This window comes from Platichthys flesus, chromosome 13 (assembly GCF_949316205.1).
Source record: "Platichthys flesus chromosome 13, fPlaFle2.1, whole genome shotgun sequence".
Taxonomy (NCBI): domain Eukaryota; kingdom Metazoa; phylum Chordata; class Actinopteri; order Pleuronectiformes; family Pleuronectidae; genus Platichthys; species Platichthys flesus.
The window spans coordinates 7,663,135-7,682,964 of NC_084957.1; the positions used below are offsets into that span (position 1 = coordinate 7,663,135).

The 19,830-nt window shown below is 40.3% G+C and overlaps 3 protein-coding genes and 2 pseudogenes across 3 annotated transcripts; all 5 read right to left on the reverse strand.

Annotated features, from left to right (window-relative positions):
• Positions 1–424: 424 nt before the first annotated feature.
• On the reverse strand, positions 425–3,089 carry LOC133967064 (olfactory receptor 4B13-like). Its single transcript, XM_062402274.1, has 3 exons — positions 2,194–3,089; positions 610–638; positions 425–483 (listed from the first exon to the last, which is right to left on the reverse strand). Exons 1-3 carry the CDS (start codon positions 3,087–3,089, stop codon positions 425–427), a joined length of 984 nt encoding a protein of 327 aa, XP_062258258.1.
• A 5,625-nt stretch (positions 3,090–8,714) lies between these two features.
• Positions 8,715–9,648, reverse strand: LOC133967065 (olfactory receptor 52E4-like). The gene is given in 2 exon segments (XM_062402275.1): positions 8,715–8,813; positions 8,815–9,648. Coding segments are annotated over 2 exon segments (933 nt in total).
• Positions 9,649–11,308: 1,660 nt separating this feature from the next.
• LOC133967066 (olfactory receptor 6E1-like) lies at positions 11,309–12,223 on the reverse strand (annotated as a pseudogene).
• Positions 12,224–13,491: 1,268 nt separating this feature from the next.
• LOC133967067 (olfactory receptor 52E8-like) lies at positions 13,492–14,433 on the reverse strand (annotated as a pseudogene).
• A 4,239-nt stretch (positions 14,434–18,672) lies between these two features.
• LOC133967068 (olfactory receptor 4B13-like) lies at positions 18,673–19,635 on the reverse strand. The gene has a single exon (XM_062402277.1). It carries the CDS (start codon positions 19,633–19,635, stop codon positions 18,673–18,675), a length of 963 nt encoding a protein of 320 aa, XP_062258261.1.
• Between the last annotated feature and the right edge of the window lie 195 nt (positions 19,636–19,830).

The window sequence follows — 19,830 nt, forward strand, 5'->3', positions numbered from 1 at the left end:
TCAAAATATCTGTTTTGAAAAAGCCTGATTTAGGTCACCATGAGCTCCATGCATGATCTTGAAAATTACACATTCACTTTAGATACTGGCAAATGTTTATATTTTATTTTGGTAGATACAGTCAGTAGAGTTAGTTCGTTTTTTTGAACTGCAGTTAAACCTTTCAGTATTTGCAGAAAGTTAGTTAGTTATACCTATAGTACGCAAACAAGTGTATCAGATGCAATAAAAGGATGTTTTCACCTGTCTTAGCTGCATCACAGACACACTTCCAAGAGTTCTAGTATGTTAAATATATAACATTTTTAAATATGTATAACATAGCACATTGTTGGTTATAACCGTAGCAATATGGTGCTAAATGTTTTGAGATTGAACATGGCTCTGTTCTTCCTGGAGCAAAATACCCTTCCACTTGGTTCGGTCAGGTGATCTCAGCTATGACATCATACCAGTGGCCTCCTCCTGTACATTGGATCTGAACTGAGGAACACGCATTTCATTATTGTTCAGACATGCCACACAGGAAGTTAAACTACTGACTCGTGTCTTTGTATTTACTTGAATCTACTCAAGTGTTTTAATGTTTCAGTGCAAACACATACAAACCTGTCATAATAACTACATTCACAATGCATCTGCTCCCGGGAAGGTCCAGAGTTGTGAATACGCTGTTATGATTTTGGTGTGTTTTTAAGTTGAAATCTATAAAATAATATGAATATGCTTAGAGGGCTTTTGTTTTGTTTATCATTGCAAACTACTATTAAGAGCTGACTGTTATATATGTCTATCGGTTTATGAGTGATGACAATAAAAGGTAGCTGGAATTGAGTTAGAGCCACATTATGTTAAGTTGAAGCACACGGCACAGAGTATAGGAAGAGCAGCAGAACAGGTGTTAAAGTTTAGGCTCCTGCATAAAGGTGAACCACCCTGCATCGATGCAGTGATTAAACATTCCCTTCGATAGTCCTGAGTCTACGTCGCAGCTTCCTCCTCACTCCTGTGACCTGCGATCCCTTTACACTTTAACATTAAACACCATCACTGGTCACAAGTTATTAGGACACACATAAACCCCTGCAACCCAACACGAGACGTAATGTGACCAAACAATCAGGACATCAGGGTTAAAGTGACCTGAATGATCCAGAGTCATGATCCCACATCATCGATAATTAACTAAAAAAATGTGGTCACTACTCCTGATATAAATATATAGTATATACATATAAAGGGTAAGGAATATAATTTGTACAAGGTAGATGATCACAAGTCAAAATATTATTTTATATTCAATAGATCCCTTTCACCTAAATCTTATACACTGAACCTTTAATAATAAATCCACATAAGATTGAAGTGTGAGTTAGTGGTGCAGTTGCTCTATTGGACAGATCACTGTATGTACCCACTGATATAAATGAGGTGAATGGAATTGAAACAGTGTTTAAACCATTCGGATATTCAGATATTATCATGTGTGAATGACAACAAACAAACATAACATCTGCAGCCAGTTCTCAGAATGAACAACTGTCGCTCTGATGTCAGCTCTGCTTTTGTCGACTCAAGTTTAAATCAAACTTAGTGCAAATTTACTTATTGATTATTTCAGAAATGTAAAGTGGGACAACGTTTATTTGTGAATGTCAAAAGAATAACAAGTGAACCTGCCTCAATTCTTAACACACTCATTTACCGTACAACACTGGATTCTTATCAGTGTTGCCCCCTGTTTTATGTTTTAGATTTATGTCACAGGTTTCATTGATACGACAATCAATTAAAAAAAAAACAGAAACAAACATTGCAGTGTTACATTTTTTATTTGTGTAGAAAAAAGTAGAGAGTAAACATAAAAATCAGTTCAAAACAAAACAAATGAGGCAGACACATTTGCATTAGCTTTCTCCTGTTTTCTGAGGCACATAACGATGATCCTGATGCTGTTATTGCTCACATCAACATCAATATTAAATGTATAAGCCAAGTTAAAAACAAATAGGCCACAGACTCTTTGTGTCATTACAGATTGATAATTCAGAGGTTAGAGCCTGGTAACTGAGATGTAAAATGTTTCTCAGATTGTAACACTTTTCTAAAAACCACAAATAACAAGGCAGATGATAATATTCATCAACTTTCTTTCTACAGATCACATGTCAGTTCTTCTTTAAAAAAAACTGCATGATTCTGTTTCTTATTTTCGTCAGTTTGAGACCGTATATGAGAGGATTGAGGATCGGAGGAACGACCAGGAATTCTATTGCCATAAAATTCTTGAGACTTTGCGGTATCGTACTCGTGCCATATCTCACGTACGACAAATCAAAAAGTATACTAATGAGAAAGGTATTCAAACAAAATAAATGCGGCAGACAGGTTTGCATGAACTTGCTTCTGTTCTCACCGGAGTGAAGGCAAGTTTTGATCAGACACAAATAAGTCCAAAAAACAAAGACTGCATAGATTAAACAAACAGCGTAATTAAAAGCTGGAACAATGGAAGTGGCTAATGGAGGAGTACAAGCAAGTCTATTCACCAAATGATTAATACAGTAGATTTTGGGAATATGTGAGCCGCATATTTTTGTTATAGCTGTTGTTATAGTGCTTACCAGAATCAGATAGTGGGGTACAAGCCAAGCAAAAAACACAAACATGCCTATTTTTCCCTTCGTCATCACCGAGTGGTAAATCAGAGGCTGACAGATAGCCACATATCTGTCATAGGCCATTAATACAAGAATAGAGAAATCTGCAGAGACTGAAGCGTGCAACACAAAACCCTGCAGGAGGCATCCACTGTAAGAGATGACATGAGAGGCAGACAGGAGGTCGCCGAGGAACTTTGGATAAAAGCCTGCAGTCCCATATAGTGCGTTGATGCACAGATTACAAAGGAAGATGTACATGGGCTCGTGAAGGTTTTTATCCACGATGATGGTCACGATGATGGTCACGTTTACCATCCAGATCACACAGTAACACAACAAAGTGAGGATGAAGAGGGTGACTCTGTAGTGGGCTGTGCCACTCAACCCCGACAGAGTGAACATAGAAACTACTGAAACATTATCCATCAGGATGAAGGTTCTCTCTCACATTATTAGAAAACAAAGACATCCACTATCTCACGTGTCCATAGCTGACTTACCTGAACTGTCTTTCTTTCATCGGTTTATATCTTTTACTGGCGGCAACAGAAAGTTTGTTTGTGAACATGGGAAATGAAACAGTCCAATCAGTGAGCTGGAATAAACTTGAGACGACAAGTTTACCACACACGAAAAGATTACGCAATACTTTTCACAGTAGACCTAATTTAGGTGCTGTATCATACTAGTTTAAATCACCTGAAGTTGAGTTAGAATAAACTCATGTTGAGTTTTGTACACAAGTTCATTCCTCAGAGGTCTTTTCTATACATACTCACAAAAAGAAAATTAAACTGCATGCTACCAGCAACCAACAGTTTTGGCTCAGCACTTTACCTTAATAATAATTAGGGCCCGAGCACCGAATGGTGAGAGGCCCTGTTGAAATTGTAAGGATATTCTTATTATTATTTCCCTTTGGGGGGCTTTTTCAGGGTGTAGACATGCTCAAAAAGTTATGAAACTCTGCAGGAAATTCAAGACCTATGGATATTTTACTATACTGGAGTTATTTGAAATGGGCGTGGCAAAACTGCTCAACAGCGACCCCTGGAACGCAGCCCCTCTATTTCCCTTTGACTGATCTTCACAAAAACCGTAGCCCATGTGTAGAATGACCAGAAAAACAAAAAAGTCTCAAGGGGCTTTCGGAAAAACGCAACAGGAAGACCGCCATTTTCTATTTAGTGGCCATTTTGGCCATATTCCACATTTTTACTTTGACGTACTTGTCCCAGGGCTTTCATCAGACCAACCAAGAGTTCCGGTCTGATGACATCTACACAGAAATTATGACTTGACATCACAGCGCCCCCTGGTGGCAACAGGAAATGTGTTGTTTTTTGCATGTCTTACACTTGGATGTATTCCTCCTCATCCACTTACCTCAACCATGTCAAACTGTATCAAATCGGTCTAAAGACATTGATAATGTAGGAATATGATAACTGTGACTTTTCGTTAAATGCCATATTAATGGCGTGGCATCAAAGTTCATCAACTCATCGTGAAACACGAAATTGCTGTAACTTCCGTGTTCATGGTTCTTTCTCACTAAAACTATATGTGTGTATTAACATCCCCCCCCCCCCCCCCCCCCCCGAAGATATTAATTTGGTTTTAAGGAATGGGCGTGGCAAAAAAACTGACTAGAGCCAGTTGGCTGATATGTACAAAAAAACTATTGGGACATGTGTCTTTTCATAACAAACAAATAAGTCTCTTGGATGGATATGCTAGACCAAACAGGAAGCCCGCCATTTTGGCTTTAGTGGCCAAAATGGCATTTTGGCCATATTCACCATTTTTACTTTGACGTACTTGTCCCAGGGCTTTCAACAGATCAACGTGTCCTCACAACAAGATGGAGATAAAAACTGATTTAGAGATTGATTTTTATTCACACCTTGTGACCTTGGTGTGGCGTCAAAGTTTGATTAAATGCCATCAAAACACTAGGTTATGTATCTCGGACATATTTGGTCCAATCGGGTCCAAACTAGACATGTAAGACAAGAGTCCCATCCTGATGACATCTACACAGATATTATGACTTGAAATTACAGCGCCACCTGGTGGCAACAGGAAATGTCTTGTTTTATACTATGATGAAATGCTCCTGGCTGCTTTACAATATACAGCTCAAACGAGCTCAGTCAAGTCATTGGATCAAGGTCAGAATTGTGACATTTCCTCAAATCGTGTAAACATTGAGGTGGGCGAAGGATAGTCCTTCGCCAAAGGACACAGTGTTGTTATAACTCCACTCTGCATTGTACTATCACCACCAAACTTCTGTCACATGATAAGAGTCCAAGCCTGAACAGCTCTATGTGTCAAAACTTCCTCAATGTCATAATGCCACTTCTGATTCGCCATGAACCAGGAAGTACTTTGTCAATCCACTCGTCACTATCCAACCGGCTCTGAACTACTGACCTATGATCACAATCCTATTTCCCTTTGACTGATCTTCACAAAAACCGTAGCCCACGTGTAGAATGACCAGAAAAACAAAAAAGTCTCAAGGGGCTTTCGGAAAAACGCAACAGGAAGACCGCCATTTTCTATTTAGTGGCCATTTTGGCCATATTCCACATTTTTACTTTGACGTACTTGTCCCAGGGCTTTCATCAGACCAACCAAGAGTTCCCGGCCTGATGACATCTACACAGAAATTATGACTTGACATCACAGCGCCCCCTGGTGGCAACAGGAAATGTGTTGTTTTTTGCATGTCTTACACTTGGATGTATTCCTCCTCATCCACGTACCTCAACCATGTCAAACTGTATCAAATCGGTCTAAAGACATTGATAATGTAGGAATATGATAACTTTGACTTTTCGTTAAATGCCATATTAATGGCGTGGCATCAAAGTTCATCAACTCATCGTGAAACACGAAATTGCTGTAACTTCCGTGTTCATGGTTCTTTCTCACTAAAACTATATGTGTGTATTAACATCCCCCCCCCCCCCCCGAAGATATTAATTTGGTTTTAAGGAATGGGCGTGGCAAAAAAACTGACTAGAGCCAGTTGGCCGATATGTACAAAAAAACTATTGGGACATGTGTCTTTTCATAACAAACAAATAAGTCTCTTGGATGGATATGCTAGACCAAACAGGAAGCCCGCCATTTTGGCTTTAGTGGCCAAAATGGCATTTTGGCCATATTCACCATTTTTACTTTGACGTACTTGTCCCAGGGCTTTCAACAGATCAACGTGTCCTCATAACAAGATGGAGATAAAAACTGATTTAGAGATTGATTTTTATTCACACCGTGTGACCTTGGTGTGGCGTCAAAGTTTGATTAAATGCCATCAAAACACTAGGTTATGTATCTCGGACATATTTGGTCCAATCGGGTCCAAACTAGACATGTCAGACAAGAGTCCCATCCTGATGACATCTACACAGAAATTATGACTTGAAATTACAGCGCCACCTGGTGGCAACAGGAAATGTCTTGTTTTATACTATGATGAAATGCTCCTGGCTGCTTTACAATATACAGCTCAAACGAGCTCAGTCAAGTCATTGGATCAAGGTCAGAATTGTGACATTTCCTCAAATCGTGTAAACATTGAGGTGGGCGAAGGATAGTCCTTCGCCAAAGGACACAGTGTTGTTATAACTCCACTCTGCATTGTACTATCACCACCAAACTTCTGTCACATGATAAGAGTCCAAGCCTGAACAGCTCTATGTGTCAAAACTTCCTCAATGTCATAATGCCACTTCTGATTCGCCATGAACCAGGAAGTACTTTGTCAATCCACTCGTCACTATCCAACCGGCTCTGAACTACTGACCTATGATCACAATCCTATTTCCCTTTGACTGATCTTCACAAAAACCGTAGCCCACGTGTAGAATGACCAGAAAAACAAAAAAGTCTCAAGGGGCTTTCGGAAAAACGCAACAGGAAGACCGCCATTTTCTATTTAGTGGCCATTTTGGCCATATTCCACATTTTTACTTTGACGTACTTGTCCCAGGGCTTTCATCAGACCAACCAAGAGTTCCCGGCCTGATGACATCTACACAGAAATTATGACTTGACATCACAGCGCCCCCTGGTGGCAACAGGAAATGTGTTGTTTTTTGCATGTCTTACACTTGGATGTATTCCTCCTCATCCACGTACCTCAACCATGTCAAACTGTATCAAATCGGTCTAAAGACATTGATAATGTAGGAATATGATAACTTTGACTTTTCGTTAAATGCCATATTAATGGCGTGGCATCAAAGTTCATCAACTCATCGTGAAACACGAAATTGCTGTAACTTCCGTGTTCATGGTTCTTTCTCACTAAAACTATATGTGTGTATTAACATCCCCCCCCCCCCCCCCCGAAGATATTAATTTGGTTTTAAGGAATGGGCGTGGCAAAAAAACTGACTAGAGCCAGTTGGCCGATATGTACAAAAAAACTATTGGGACATGTGTCTTTTCATAACAAACAAATAAGTCTCTTGGATGGATATGCTAGACCAAACAGGAAGCCCGCCATTTTGGCTTTAGTGGCCAAAATGGCATTTTGGCCATATTCACCATTTTTACTTTGACGTACTTGTCCCAGGGCTTTCAACAGATCAACGTGTCCTCATAACAAGATGGAGATAAAAACTGATTTAGAGATTGATTTTTATTCACACCGTGTGACCTTGGTGTGGCGTCAAAGTTTGATTAAATGCCATCAAAACACTAGGTTATGTATCTCGGACATATTTGGTCCAATCGGGTCCAAACTAGACATGTAAGACAAGAGTCCCATCCTGATGACATCTACACAGAAATTATGACTTGAAATTACAGCGCCACCTGGTGGCAACAGGAAATGTCTTGTTTTATACTATGATGAAATGCTCCTGGCTGCTTTACAATATACAGCTCAAACGAGCTCAGTCATGTCATTGGATCAAGGTCAGAATTGTGACATTTCCTCAAATCGTGTAAACATTGAGGTGGGCGAAGGATAGTCCTTCGCCAAAGGACACAGTGTTGTTATAACTCCACTCTGCATTGTACTATCACCACCAAACTTCTGTCACATGATAAGAGTCCCAGCCTGAACAGCTCTATGTGTCAAAACTTCCTCAATGTCATAATGCCACTTCTGATTCGCATTTTGTCGTATTGACTCCCAGAGAGAAACAGACCATTAATTGTATATAGATTAGTTCTGTGTGGTGCATTCAGTGTGCATGGTGAGGATGTCACAGTTAAAAGACAGAGGCACAAGTTTAAATCAACTTTTGTGCAAATTAAGCTATTGACTATTTCAGAAATGCATAGTGGGATAAAGTATATTTGTGAAGGTCAACAGAATTACATGTTATCCCGCCTCAATGCTCAACACACTCATTTACTGTACAACACTTGATTCTTATCAATGTTGCACTCTGGTTTATGTTTTAGATTTATGTCACAGGTTTGTAAGATGAGATAATTATTTATTGATACGGACATACATGCATTATACATCATGCTACACAATTTGTGACTTTAAAAAAAACTGACACAAACTTTGCAGTGTTACATTTTTTTTGTGTGGAAATAAGTAGGGAGCAAACATACAAAATAAGTTGAAAACAAAGTAAATGAAGCAGACACATTTGCATTAGCTTACTCCTGTTTTCTGTGGAAGTCAGACATGTTATGATTGTAATGAAAATACAGAATATAAGAGCAAATGTTATTAAAAGGGTCAAAACACGAAGGATTATTTAAAAAAAACTGGATTAGCTTTGTTTTCTATGGAGGCAGAATAAACTGGATCAGAAACAAAATATGTGAGGCACATGACCATTATCCTGATGCTGTCATTGTTCACATTAACATCAAAATTAAAGGTATAAGCCAAGTTAAAAACAAATAGGCCACAGTCTCTTTGTGTCATCACAGATTGATAATCCAGAGGTTAGAGCCTGGTAAGTATGCTGTAATATGTTTCTCAGATTGTAACACTTTTCTAAAAACCACAAATAACAAAGCAGCTGATGATATTTATCACCTGTTCCTTCTACAGATCACATGTCAGTTCTTCCTCAAAAAAATCTGCACGATTCTGATTCGTATTTGCGTCAGTTTGAGACCATATATGAGAGGATTGAGGATCGGAGGAACGACCAGGAACGACCAGGAATTCTATTGCCATAAAATTCTTGAGACTTTGTGGTATCGTACTCGTGCCAAATCTCACGTACATCAAATCAAAAAGAATACTAATGATAAAGGTATTCAAACAAAATAAATGCGGCAGAGAAGTTTGCATGAACTTGCTTCTGTTCTCACCGGAGTGAAGGACATTTTTGATCAGATACATATAAGACCAAAAAATAAATACTACATGGATTGTATAAAAAGTGTAATTAAAAGCTGGAACAATGACACTTGCTAATGGAGGAGTACAAGCAAGTCTATTCACCAAATAATTAATACAGTAGATTTTGGGAATATGTGAGCCGCATAATTTTGTTATTGCTGTTGTTATAGTGCCCACCAGCACCAGATAGTGGGGTACAAGCCAAGCAAAAAACACATACATGCCTATTTTTCCCTTCGTCATCACTGAGTGGTAAATCAGAGGATGACAGATAGCCACATATCTGTCATAGGCCATTAATAAAAGAATAGAGAAATCTGCAGAGACTGAAGCGTGCAACACAAAACCCTGCAGGAGGCACCCACTGTAAGAGATGACATGAGAGGTAGACAGGAGGTCGCTGAGGAACTTTGGATAAAAGCCTGCAGTCCCATACAGTGCGTTGATGCACAGATTACAGAGGAAGATGTACATGGGCTCGTGAAGTTGTCTATCCACGATGATGGTCACGATGATGGTCACGTTTAAAATCCAGATCACACAGTAACACAACAAAGTGAGGATGAAGAGGGTGACTCTGTAGTGCGCTGTGCCACTCAACCCTGACAGAGTGAACACAGAAACTACTGAAACATTATCCATCATGATGAAGGTTCTCTCTCATATTATTAGAAAACAAAGACATCCACTATCTCACGTTTCCATCGCTGACTTACCTGAACTGTCTTTCTGTCATCGGTTTATATCTTTTACTGGCGGCAACAGAAACTTTGTTTGTGAACATGGGAATTGAAACCGTCCAATTAGTGAGCTGGACTAAACTGGAGACGACAGGTTTACCTCACACGAAAAGATTACGCAATATTTTGCACAGTAAATATAACCTCTTTACAAAATAATAAAGAAAAAAAAACTGTTGAACTCTGTGAGAGGCTCTAGCCCCCCGCCATTCAATCCTGGAGATGGTGCATTTTGTTGAATGGGTTTATACTCCATTTTAAGGGCTGTATTATTACTAGTTTAAATCACCTGGAGTTGAGTTAGAATAAACTCATGTTGAGTTTTATACACAGGTTCATTCCTCCGAGGTCTTTTCTATGCATATACGCACAAAAATGTAATTATACTACCTGCTACCAGCGCGCAATAGTTTTGCCTCCGCAGTTTATCTTAATAATAATTATAGGAATACATTATATTGATAGAGCGCTTTCAAAGTGCTTAAAGACACTTTACAAAGTTTACAGGTGCAAAGCAAATTATTTGACATTATGTGGATAAACTGACTGAAAAGCCTTTTTAACTTATTAAAAAAAACATTGTACACTTTTTATTTCGTCGAACAACGGAGGCCTCTGTGCAGAATGAATGTCTACTGGAGATGGTGCAATGCATTTTGTCTTATTGACACCCAGAGAGAAACAGTCTATTAATTATATATAGATTAGTTCTGTGTGGTGCATTCAGTGTGCATGGTGAGGATGTCACAGTTAAAAGACAGAGGCACAAGTTTAAATCAACTTTTGTGCAAATTAAGCTATTGATTATTTCAGACATGCATAGTGGGATAACGTATATTTGTGAAGGTCAACAGAATTACATGTTATCCTGCCTCAATGCTCAACACACTCATTTACTGTACAACACTTGATTATTATCAATGTTGCACTCTGGTTCATGTTTTAGATTTATGTCACAGGTTTGTCAGATGAGATAATTATTTATTGATACGAACAAACATGCATATTCCATCATGCTGCACAATATGTGTCTTTAAAAAAAAACTGACACAAACATTTCAGTGTTACATCTTTTATTGTGTAGAAAAAAGTAGAGAGCAAACATACAAAATAAGTTCAAAACAAAATAAATGAGGCAGACACATTTGCATTAGCTTACTCCTGTTTTCTGTGGAAGTCAGATATGTTTTTAACATAATGAAAATACAGAATATAAGAGCAAATGTTAATAAAAGTGTCAAAAACATGAAGGATAATTTAGAAAAGCTGGAATAGGTTGATTTTCTGTGGAGGCAGAATAAACTGTAACAGAAACAGGATATCAGAGGCACATAACCATGATCCTGATGCTGTTATTTTTCACATTAACACAAAAATTAAAGGTATAAGCCAAGTTGAAAACAAATAGGCCACAGACTCTTTGTGTCATTACAGATTGATAATCCAGAAGTTAGAGCCTGGTAACTGCGCTGTAATATGTTTCTCAGATTGTAACACTTTGCAAAAAAAAAAAAATAACAAGGCGGATGATGATATTTATCAACTTTCTTGCTACAGATCACATGTCAGTTCTTCCTTAAAAAAAACTGCATGATTCTGTTTCTTATTTTCGTCAGTTTGAAACCGTATATGAGAGGATTGAGGATCGGAGGAACGACCAGGAATTCTATTGCCATAAAATTCCTGAGACTTTGCGGAATTGTACTCGTGCCAAATCTCACGTACATCAAATCAAAAAGCATACTATTGACAAAGGTATTCAAACATAGTAAATGCGGCAGACAGGTTTGCATGAACTTGCTTCTGTTCTCACTGGAGTGAAGGATTTTTGATCAGATACAAATAAGTCCAAAAAATAAAGGCTACATGGATTAAACAAAGAGCGTAATTAAAAGCTGGAACAATGGCACTTGCTAATGGAGGAGTACAAGAAAGTCTATTCACCAAATGATTAATACAGTCGATTTTGGGAATATGTGAGCCGCATATTTTTGTTATAGCTGTTGTTATAGTGCTCACCAGAATCAGATAGTGGGGTACAAGCCAAGCAAAAAACACAAACATCCCTATTTTCCCCTTCGTCATCACTGAGTGGTAAATCAGAGGCTGACAGATAGCCACATATCTCTCATAGGCCATTTATACGAGAATAGAGAAATCTGCTCCAGCTGAAGAGTGTAACACAAAACCCTGCAGGAGGCACCCACTGTAAGAGATGACATGAGAGGCAGACAGGAGGTCGCTGAGGAACTTTGGATAAAAGCCTGCAGTTCCATACAGTGCGTTGATGCACAGATTACAGAGGAAGATGTACATGGGCTCGTGAAGGTTTCTATCCACGATGATGGTCACGATGATGGTCACGTTTACCAACCACAGTAACACAACAAAGTGAGGATGAAGAGAGTGACTCTGTAGTGCGCTGTGCCACTCAACCCCTACAGAGTGAACATTGAAACTACTGAAACATTATCCATCATGATGAAGGTTCTCTGTCACATATAAATTTATATATATTTAGATATATATACATTATTTCCTATTTTGATATTCTATTTTATACTATTTCTCTTATGTTATTGTATAGTGTGTAATTACTTGAGCATTGTTAGAAGAGAGCCTAAGACTCAAGCATTTCACTGCCAGCGACTGCTTAATGTTATTGTTGTGCATTTGACAAATAAAAATCTTGAATCTTGAATCTTGAAGTAGGCCTCAATTGTTTGTGTGATATTGTATGATTATCATTTGTGACATATTCTGCATTACTTTGTCATCTTCCCTCTTCAGTTGTAGCCCCAGTTTATGTTGATTGTTATTGATCACTGTTACTTCTCTCAACATATCAGCTACATGTCTGTACCTTTAAGTCATGAACGTTATATATTGACATACATATGGTCCTGAGATGCAGTACAACTACCAACTGCATTTTAATTTTGTTTTCAATTCTAAAGTCGCGGTCGCGGTGTTGGATCCAGTGTGGCGGATTCTGAGTCATGTGGGCTGATCGTGGTGCTGGTGGCGGACCCTGTGTCGCGTTGGCATTGGGCACGGGCGGTGGACCAGGACCGCGGTGGTGGCTTGTGATGGGTCCTCCTGGTGGGCGGCGATGGACGGTGACTGAGGACTGGAGTGGCGTCTGGTCTGGATGGTGGATCGTGGTCTAGATGGTTGCTGAGCATGGACTGTGCTTGCAGCGGGGCTGCTTGGCATGTCATGTTGGGGATGTTCCTTCGGGATGTCTACCCTCATCAATGCTGCTAGAGACTTTGATTATTGATGATGTTTTCCTGCACGTGGCATCTATTGCACTTCTGTCCGTCCTGGGAGAGGGATCCCTCACATGTGGCTCTCTCTGAGGATTCTACATATTTTTACCCTGTTAAAAGTTTTTTTTGTAGTTTTTCCTTACTCTTGCTGAGGGTTAAGGACAGAGGATGTCACACCCTGTTAAAGCCCTATGAGATGAATTGTAATTTGTGAATATGGGCTATACAAATAAAATTTGATTGATTTATTTGATTGATAAAGCACTGAAAATCAACCGTTTTTGTAGTTTTTTTACACATTTTTTTACACATTTATTAAATTTGAAAACCCCTGATGTAGTGTGTTATAATTGTATTTTATTTTCCTTTAGTTACATTTTGAGGGTTAATTCAGACAACAGGAGATTTTATGGCATCAGCACGAGGTTCTTTACACTAATGAGTTCCCAATGTCCGTGTTGATGAAATCACATTCACTAAACAAGCTGTGGTGTGGTTCTAACTGATTTTCCCTTATTCCATGGTATCATCCGTACAATGTGTCGTCTGATCTCTGGTAACTTCAGCCCGTACAAAAGCGGATTCAGAACAAGAGGAATGACGACAAATTCCAGCGACAGGATCACAGCCACGAATGGGTTGAGCTCATCGGGATCATACCGGCTCAAGGCGATGTCACAAAATCCCACAATGGAGTAAATCACGAATGAAACTATGTGTGGCAGACAGCTCTGTAATACTTTCCTTTTGAATTCTGCAGATTTATTCCAGAAAACAACTACAATTCGTAAATAGGTGTAGAGCACAAACAAAAGAGGAAGGAAAACTATGCTTATTGTTAGAAGCAAACCTACAGTGTTGTTGACTGAGGTGGGGACACATGATAATTTCACAACATTCCAGTTGGCACAATGCACCCTTTGTATCTCATTACCACAAAGAGGGAGCACGGCAGACAGAGAGATGATCGCTGTGACGAACAAATTCGGAAAAACAAGCAATTACCATCAAGTTAAAAACTGTTCTAGATGTCATCTGTCTGTGATAATGCAAAGGCTAACACACAGCTACGTATCTATCATAAGCCATGATGCCCAGAATGGTCATCGCACAGCAACCGTACATGTAAATAACATAAATCTGAGTGAAACAGGCTGGACGTGAGATCAAGTGAGAATCAGACACAAGGTCCATGAGGAATCTGGGGAAGAAACCAGTGGAGCCGCACAGAGAGTTGACAGACAACAAGGCAATGAACATGTACATGGGCTCGTGCAGCGACCTCTCCCGTGAGATCAGCAGTATTATTCCCTCCAGCTGTAGAGCAGGAGGGAAAAAACAAAGGCAACATAGTAGTAGCTTCCGAAGTTCACAAACATGGTAAACTTGAAGTAAAAGGAATCCGTGCAGTTTTCCATTTTCATTAGGTGCACTCAAGCTAGTTTGAAGTATTGCAACTGGAGTTGATGCTGTTTATGATGCTATAGTGGCAACAAAATTTATGTCATTAATGGATTCATTCATTTTCTCCCTTGGAACAAAAAGACTATTACCCTTTTAATGACAGCATGCTAATGTAAATTCCAGCGAAAGACAATCACTCATCTACAAATTCATCAAAGTCGGGTATTGCTTTAAACAGCACATGTACATCATACAAACATTCTTACTGGGCAACACAAAACCAAAATTAACCTTAAGTTAACCATCCAAACTAAATTCCTAACCTTAACGGTTAACCTAACTTTAACCTAATTCTAACCAAAAACAAAGTCTTAACCCCCAAACAATCCAAAAAAGGGTGTTCACAAAGTGAGGACCGCCCGAAATGTCCTCACTCTGTAGGTTGTAGACTTAAACTGGTCCTCACAAAGATAGCTGTACAAGAGCACAGACGAGAAGTTCATCCGACAGATTATCAGTGTTTTACTTCATTGTTTCCAGGAACATAAATATGAATTCAGAAGGTTTTTAGTAAGAAGACTAGGGCTGTACGATATGACCAATCATTTCTGACATTATTAAATTTAAGTGTCGTGATAAATAGACTTCTTCAAGATGGCGCCGCTTAAGGCTGCTTCTGTGATTTGGTGCGCAATGTTTTGTCTTGTTTTGTTAGTTAATTCAGTTTTTGCCTAAAAAACGGCGAGCTCTTTCACCAGACAGATGCTCATGAACATCAGGGACATAACTCGTGATAATTTATTACCGACTTTTATTGCCTCATCTATCGATATTTCGGACATTCTGGTCAAAGGTGCGCACACCTTTGTTCACACGGTGAAGTGGCGGAGGAGAGGGAAACGATCCGGCACTCTTGTGCGTCTCCGCCAGCTGGGACTTCGCACAACGCTTCCGGGTATATTCCTCTCCAACGTGCGCTCACTCTGCAACAAGCTGGAAGAACTCCAGCTACTAGTTAGTAAAAACAGAGACTTCTCCTCATCTTCCGTGCTTTGCTTCACGGAGACGTGGCTGTGTGGATCTGTACCGGACTCTGCGCTGCAGCTGGCTGGGTTCCAACTTTTCCGTGCGGACCGCAACACGGAGCTCTCCGGCAAAACGAAAGGTGGAGGTATCTGCTTTTACACTAACTCTTGCTGGTGCAACGATGTGACAGTGATTCAACAGCATTGTTCTCCTAATCTTTTTCATTCACTGCAAACCCTTCTACTCCCCCTGTGAGTTCGCTTCATTCATTCTGGTCGGTGTTTACATCCAACCGCAGGCTAACGTGCAAGAGGCACAATGCATGCTCGCTGATCAGATACTGTGTGTGGAGCGGACTAACCCGGACACCTTAGTTATTGTCCTCGGGGACTTTAACAAAGGAAATCTCACCCGTGAACTCCCCAAATATAAACAATTTATTAAATGCCCGACCAGAGAGGAGAAAATTCTGGATCACTGTTACACCACAGTAAGCAGTGCTTATCACGCCGTCCCCCGGGCTGCACTGGGACTCTCACCATGTCATGGTCCATTTGATTCCTGCATACAGGCAGAAATTAAAACTCTGTAAACCTGTTGTGAGGACTTCAAAGTTGTGGACCAGTGAAGCTGTGGAGGATCTTCAGGCGTGTTTTGACTGTACAGATTTGGATGTGTTCAGGACTGCTACTAATAGTCTGGATGAGTACACAGAGGCTGTGACTTCTTATATCAGCTTCTGTGAGGACAGCTGTGTTCCATCATGCACCAGGGTGATTTACAATAATGACAAACCCTGGTTCACAGCTAAACTCAAAAAGTTAAGGTTGGAGAAGGAAGGGGCGTTCAGGAGCGGGGACAGAGTCAGGTTTATAGAGTTGAAATACTGGTTTAGCTAGGGGGTTAGAGAAGCTAAACGACTGTCCTCTGAGAAACTTCAACAACAGTTCTCAGCCAATGACTCTGCCTCTGTCTGGAGAGGGCTTAGGCAGATTACAAATTGCAAGCCCAGAGCCCCCCACTCCACTAACGACTCACGCCTGGCCAACGACTTGAACAAGTTTTACTGTCGCTTTGATAGACAATGGGAAAGTCCTGAAATCATCCCCCATGACACCACACTCCAGCCCATCAGCCGCAGCTCCCCCACCAAAGCAAGGGCCTGCACCTCTACACAACTTCCAACCACAGTGACGACTCTCTCCATCCTGGAGAGGGACGTCAACAGTCTCTTCAAGAGACAGAACCCACGCAAAGCAGCCGGGCCAGACTCTGTCTCTCCATCAATCCTGAAGCACTGTGCTGATGAGTTGTCTCCAGTGTTTACTGACATTTTTAACACCTCACTGGAGACATGTCACGTACCAGCCTGCTTCAAGACCTCCACCATCATCCCTGTCCCCAAAAAAAACAAGATCGCATGACTCAACAATTACAGACCCGTCGCCCTGACCTCTGTGGTGATGAAGGCATTTGAGCGCCTCGTGCTGTTCCACCTCAAAGCCATCACTGACCCTCTCCTGGACCCCCTGCAGTTTGCCTACAGAGCCAACAGGTCTGTAGACGATGCAGTCAACATGGCCCTTCACCTCATCCTCCAGCACCTGGACTCCTCAGGAACCTACGCCAGGATCCTGTTTGTGGACTTCAGCTCTGCCTTCAACACTATAATCCCGAATCTGCTGCAGGAGAAGCTCTCCCAGCTGAGTGTGCCTGACTCCACCTGCAGGTGGATCACAGACTTCCTGTCTGACAGGAGGCAACGCGTGAGGCTGGGTAAGTATGTCTCTGAATTCAGATCTATTAGCACCGGTTCCCCTCAAGGCTGTGTTCTTTCACCTCTTCTCTTCTCCCTGTATACCAACAGCTGCACCTCCAGTCACCAGTCCGTCAAACTCCTGAAGTTCGCGGATGACACCACCCTCATTGGGCTCATCTCTGATGGGGACGAGTCTGCCTACAGGTGGGAGATTGACCATCTGGTGACCTGGTGTGACCAGAACAACCTGGAGCTCAACGCGCTGAAAACAGTGGAGATGGTTGTGGACTTCAGAAGGAACCAGCCCCACACACCCCCATCACCCTGAGAGACGCCCAAGTTGTCACTGCGGAGTCCGGTGATAAGTTTGTCCAGTTTGGAACACTACGGCGTCTGTAGAGAGGACCCGCTCCAGATGTAAATCTATAGTATTTTAATGCAAAGGGCCAACTCAAGGGTAAAGAAAATAATTTGTACAATTTAGATAACCACAAGTGAAAACATCACTCGGATTATTTTATATAAAATTTTTGCCAATAAATCCCTCTCACCTATATCTTACGCATTAAACCTCTAATAATACATCCACATAATATTGAATTGTAACTTAGTGGTGCAGTTGCTCTTTTGGACAGATCCCTGTATGTATCTTTAATATAAATGAGGTGAATGGAATTGAAACAGTGTTTGAAAGAAGAATCATTCAGATATTATGATGTGTGAATGACAACAACAAAAAATAACATCTACGGCCAGTTCTCAAAATGAAAAACTGTCGTCATGATGTCAGCTCTGCTTCTGTCGACTCAAGTTAAATCAAACTTAGTGCAAATTTAGCTATCGATGATTTCAGAAATGCATAGTGGGAAAAAGTTTATTGATGAAGGCCAACGAAATTACATGTGAACCTGCCTCAATTCTTAACATACTAATTTACTGTCCAACACTGGATTCTTATCAGTGTTTCTCTCTGGTCTCGTTTTAGATTTATGTCACTGGTTTGTCAAATTGTATCATTATTTATTGATACGGTCTTAGAGACATTATACATCTTGCTACAACATTTGTATTAAAAAAACAGACTCAAACATTGCATAATAATTTTTATTTGTGTCAGTTTAAACCTTTATCGTTTTCATTGCAGGGAGATTGATATTTTACATGGCCATGAAATCATGTACATTTTGTAAAATGTAATGTAAATCAAACATAAATCAGTTAAACAAGACATTAATGAAGCAGATACATTTGCATAACTTTGGTACAATATATACATTATAAACAGATACTGTATATACAGGCTGTATTGACAGACAAGAAGCAGGTGATATGTGACATGTAGTGTGTCGTAATTGTATTCTATTTTCCTTTAGTTACATTTTGAGGGTTAATTCACGTGATTTTATGGCATCAGCCCGAGGTTCTGTACAATAATGAGTTTCCAATGTCTGTGTTGATGAAATCACATTCATGTAACAAGCTGTGGTGTGGTTCTAACTGATTTTCGCTTATTCCATGGAATCATCCGTACAATGTGTCGTCTGATTTCTGGTAACTTCAGCCCGTACACAAGCGGATTCAGAACTGGAGGAATGACGACAAATTCCAGCGACAGGATCACAGCCACGAATGGGTTGAGCTCATCGGGATCATACCGGCTCAAGGCGATGTCACAAAATCCCACAATGGAGTAAATCACGAATGAAACTATGTGTGGCAGACAGCTCTGTAAAACTTTCCTTTTGAATTCTGCAGATTTATTCCAGCAAACAACCACAATTCGTAAATAGGTGTAGAGCACAAACAAAAGAGGAAGGAAAACTATGCTTATTGTTAGAAGCAAACCTACAGTGTTGTTGACTGAGGTGGGGACACATGATAATTTCACAACATTCCAGTTAGCACAATGCACCCTTTGTATCTCATTACCACAAAGAGGGAGCACGGCAGACAGAGAGATGATCGCTGTGACGAACAAACTAGGAAAAAAACAAGCAATTACCATCAAGTTAAAAACTGTTCTAGAAGTCATCTGTCTGTGATAATGCAAAGGCTGACACACAGCGACGTATCTATCATAAGCCATGATGCCCAGAATGGTCATCTCACAGCAACCGTACATGTAAATAACATAGATCTGAGTGAAACAGGCTGGACGTGAGATCAAGTGAGAATCAGACACAAGGTCCATGAGGAATCTGGGGAAGAAACCAGTGGAGCCGCACAGAGAGTTGATAGACAACAAGGCAATGAACATGTACATGGGCTCGTGCAGCGACCTCTCCCGTGAGATCACCAGTATTATGACCAGATTGGCAGAGACGATGAAGCTGTAGAGCAGGAGGGAAAAGACAAAGGCAACATAGTAGTAGCTTCCGATGTTCACAAACATGGTAAACTTGAAGTAAAAGGAATCCGTGCAGTTTTCCATTTTCACCCACATAATATCAGCAACAAAGAATTCAGTAGATTTGTCTGCACTGTTTGACGAACTCTGGTTCTTGCTTCTAGAAAGAAATGTTAGGGTTTAAGCAGTTGTGATGATGAAGTGGTAAATACATAAAGAGACTTATTGAAACGTAATGTCACACAGCTGTGGTCATACATAACGTAGTTTCACTCCGTT

What these genes read in the sequence shown, in the direction of transcription:
- LOC133967064 (XM_062402274.1), bottom strand. Translation starts at nt 3,089, where the DNA reads ATGGATAATGTTTCAGTAGTTTCTATGTTCACTCTGTCGGGGTTGAGT. An exon ending in AAAATAAGAAACAGAATCAT is followed by an intron (nt 639 to 2,193) that starts GCAGTTTTTTTT and finishes TCCCGGGAGCAG; the next exon opens with ATGCATTGTGAATGTAGTTA. An exon ending in GAATGTAGTTATTATGACAG is followed by an intron (nt 484 to 609) that starts GTTTGTATGTGT and finishes CGTGTTCCTCAG; the next exon opens with TTCAGATCCAATGTACAGGA.
- LOC133967068 (XM_062402277.1), bottom strand. Translation starts at nt 19,635, where the DNA reads ATGGAAAACTGCACGGATTCCTTTTACTTCAAGTTTACCATGTTTGTG.